Source organism: Penaeus japonicus, unplaced genomic scaffold (genome assembly GCF_977035675.1).
Source record: "Penaeus japonicus unplaced genomic scaffold, GWHDUDI00000001_assembly GWHDUDI00000028, whole genome shotgun sequence".
Taxonomy (NCBI): domain Eukaryota; kingdom Metazoa; phylum Arthropoda; class Malacostraca; order Decapoda; family Penaeidae; genus Penaeus; species Penaeus japonicus.
Window position 1 is genome coordinate 357,774 of NW_028234430.1, and position 2,500 is coordinate 360,273.

Genomic DNA, 2,500 nt, shown 5'->3' on the forward strand with positions numbered 1-2,500 from the left:
TGTACTGTGCAACTGATTCCACTGAATGCAAATCTATCAATCTCTTTTCATTGTTGTTGATGTTGCATCTACATCTTGCCTCTCCCTTTGGCCAGGAGTGACTTCAATCCCTGTGTATTTGCACTTCCGCTTGACCTCCAAAGGAAAGGTTACCTCGGCTTGGGTCAGCTGCTCCTCCATCTCCCTCACCTCCGCCCTCAGCTCCCGAATCTTCCTGGCTCCTTCTTCCAGACGATCCTGTGTGCGAAAGGCGCCAGGGACATGACATGCGGTCTCCTCCTGTCTCCTCTATGCCTGTTCTTCCTCCCATTCACTCTCTCTTTCTCTTTCTCTTTCTCTCTCTCTCTCTGTGAAAATGTATTTCTCCCTATCCTTCAACCTTTCCCTCCTTTGTTCAAATTCCTTCTCTCGCACTTTATCTTTCTCCCAACCTTCCTTTCTTGAAGTTCTGTCTAAAGCATTAACATCATCCTCAGTGCAACTACATTTACGTTAAAAGCACTAATATCACCATTGAAGTTAATTCTCAGAATTATTATCACCCTCAGTGCAATGCATCATAAGTCATAAGAATTAATATCTTCCTCACTTTCGCATCCTCGCCCTCCGACCTGTTCGTCGCGTTCCCAACGTCTGCTGTGTGTTGCTCCTGTAAAGTAAAGGACTGTCACGCCTTCTTAAATGGACGGATATTGAACTATGTGGAAGTACATGTGTGTGAATACAATACTTCTTCATTGTTTCTCTCCTTATTTTAGTCACTTTCTCTCTCCTCCTCTCTTTTCTTTCTTCTTACTCTTACCTTTAGCTCTCTGATCTCCCTTTCCTTCAGACATAGGATATCCTTCAGTTCGCTGTTTTCCGTCTGCAGATTAGTCACCTCAGTCTCCGTCCTACTCCTCTCCCGTCCTTGCTCCTCCTGCATATCCTGTAGAAGACAACACTGTAGGGATGTCTCTGTCCTAAAGGGATTAGGGAGAAGAACCTCGCATCACAGGCAAAACAAATGGAATTGCATGACCAAGCAGTCATCTCGCTTCGACAAATAAAATCGGTTTTAAAAAGGGGCTAATGTATTTCGGAAGCTCTTGCTCTTACCTTTAGCTCTCTGATCTCCCTTTCTCTGAGACATAGGATATCCTTCAGTTCGCTGTTTTCCGTCTGCAGATTAGTCACCTCAGTCTCCATCCTACTCCTCTCATGTCCTTGCTCCTCCTGTAAAAGAAGACAACACTGTAGGGATGTCTCTGTCCTTAAGGCTTGAGGAGAAGAGCAAGGCATCACAGGCAAAGCAAGTGGAATCGCACGACCAACCAGTATTCTCATTTTAACAAATAGAATCGCTTTTAAAAAGGAGCTAATGCATTTTGGAAGCAAAGAAAATTGCTCATCATATTGCCTTTTCATTTAAACAAATCCTGCAACCTTTTCTCTCTTCGTTTGGAATAGTTGAGGTTCACACCTACAAGGACTTATTCAGGAAGCTCCAGGTTCTCCAGACAACAAGCTACTAATAACACAACACTATCTCACACTAACTCTCCTCTTTCTTAACCATTTTTCTATATCTGTTCCTTTCCTCTCCTCCTTTCTCTCTGTTATTTCGTCCCTCTTCCTCGCTCTCTCCTGTGCATACCTTGAGTAATACAATCTCCTCTTCCTTCTTCCTCAGGTCTTCCTTCAGGTCTCTGGTCTCCTTCTGTAGATTCACTATCTCGGCACTTTTCGCACTGATCACTCGCTCTTTCTGCTCATGCTGCTTCTGGATGAGTAAAGAAAAAGTATCATAAGTGCTCAAAAAGACAAACAAAATTAACTTTCTCTCTAACATTACCTCTCTCTCTCTCTTGCGTATAACCCGGGCGAAGCAACGTCTTCGCAAATCTCTCAGAACTGAACTGAACTGAACTCTGTCTACTTGTTCATTATCTAACTAATTTCTCGCTCTTCCTGCTCATGCTGCTTCTGTATAAGGTAGGAATAGGTATCATAAGTGCTCAAAAAGACAAATGAAATGAACTTTCTCTTTCTCTCTCTATCTATCTATTTACTTGTTCATCATCTAACTAATCTCTCACTCTTTCTGCTCATGTTATTTCTAGAGAAGGGAGTGGCAAGCATATCATTATTGCCTCACTCATGATAACAAGTCATTTCCTTCCTGACATTGTTGATGGATGGAGGGAAAGCTGATAACCACGAGATAAGGAGATTGGAGTCGTAAAAGAATCAAGCGGATCAAATACTTATAAAAGATTAGCCGTCACCAAAACCCTTACATTTTGCTTTGCATTTCATCCTAAATACTTCCCTAGTTCACCCCGTCTCTCCTCATCTATGAATGTCTGCCTGTCTGTCTGTCTGACTGACTATCCTGCTTTCTGGACATCTCCAGTCCACACCAAAAGAAGGAAAATTCATTTTAGAAAGGTTTTCGTTTGATTATAAATAGTAGCTATATTTTCTGTCATTCCACTGATCATTCTCCATCTTTTCATTA

At 42.2% G+C, this 2,500-nt stretch overlaps 1 protein-coding gene across 43 annotated transcripts in view; it reads right to left on the reverse strand.

Moving 5' to 3' along the window:
• LOC122254997 (uncharacterized) overlaps positions 1-2,500 on the reverse strand; it is a 281,759-nt gene that overhangs the window by 8,869 nt on the left and 270,390 nt on the right. For 6 of the 43 annotated variants that reach the window (XM_086553198.1, XM_086553192.1, XM_086553191.1 and 3 more), the window contains 4 exons: positions 1,099-1,215; positions 803-928; positions 590-649; positions 154-237 (listed from right to left, as the gene is read on the reverse strand). The exons of 34 other annotated variants lie outside the window; for them this stretch is intronic. In XM_086553198.1, the coding sequence (XP_086409324.1) occupies positions 154-237; positions 590-649; positions 803-928; positions 1,099-1,215 (387 nt within the window). Of the gene's footprint in view, positions 1-153; positions 238-589; positions 650-802; positions 929-1,098; positions 1,216-1,636; positions 1,763-2,500 lie in introns of all 43 variants that reach the window. 3 more of the 43 variants (XM_086553195.1, XM_086553189.1, XM_086553197.1) reach the window with 3 other exon arrangements.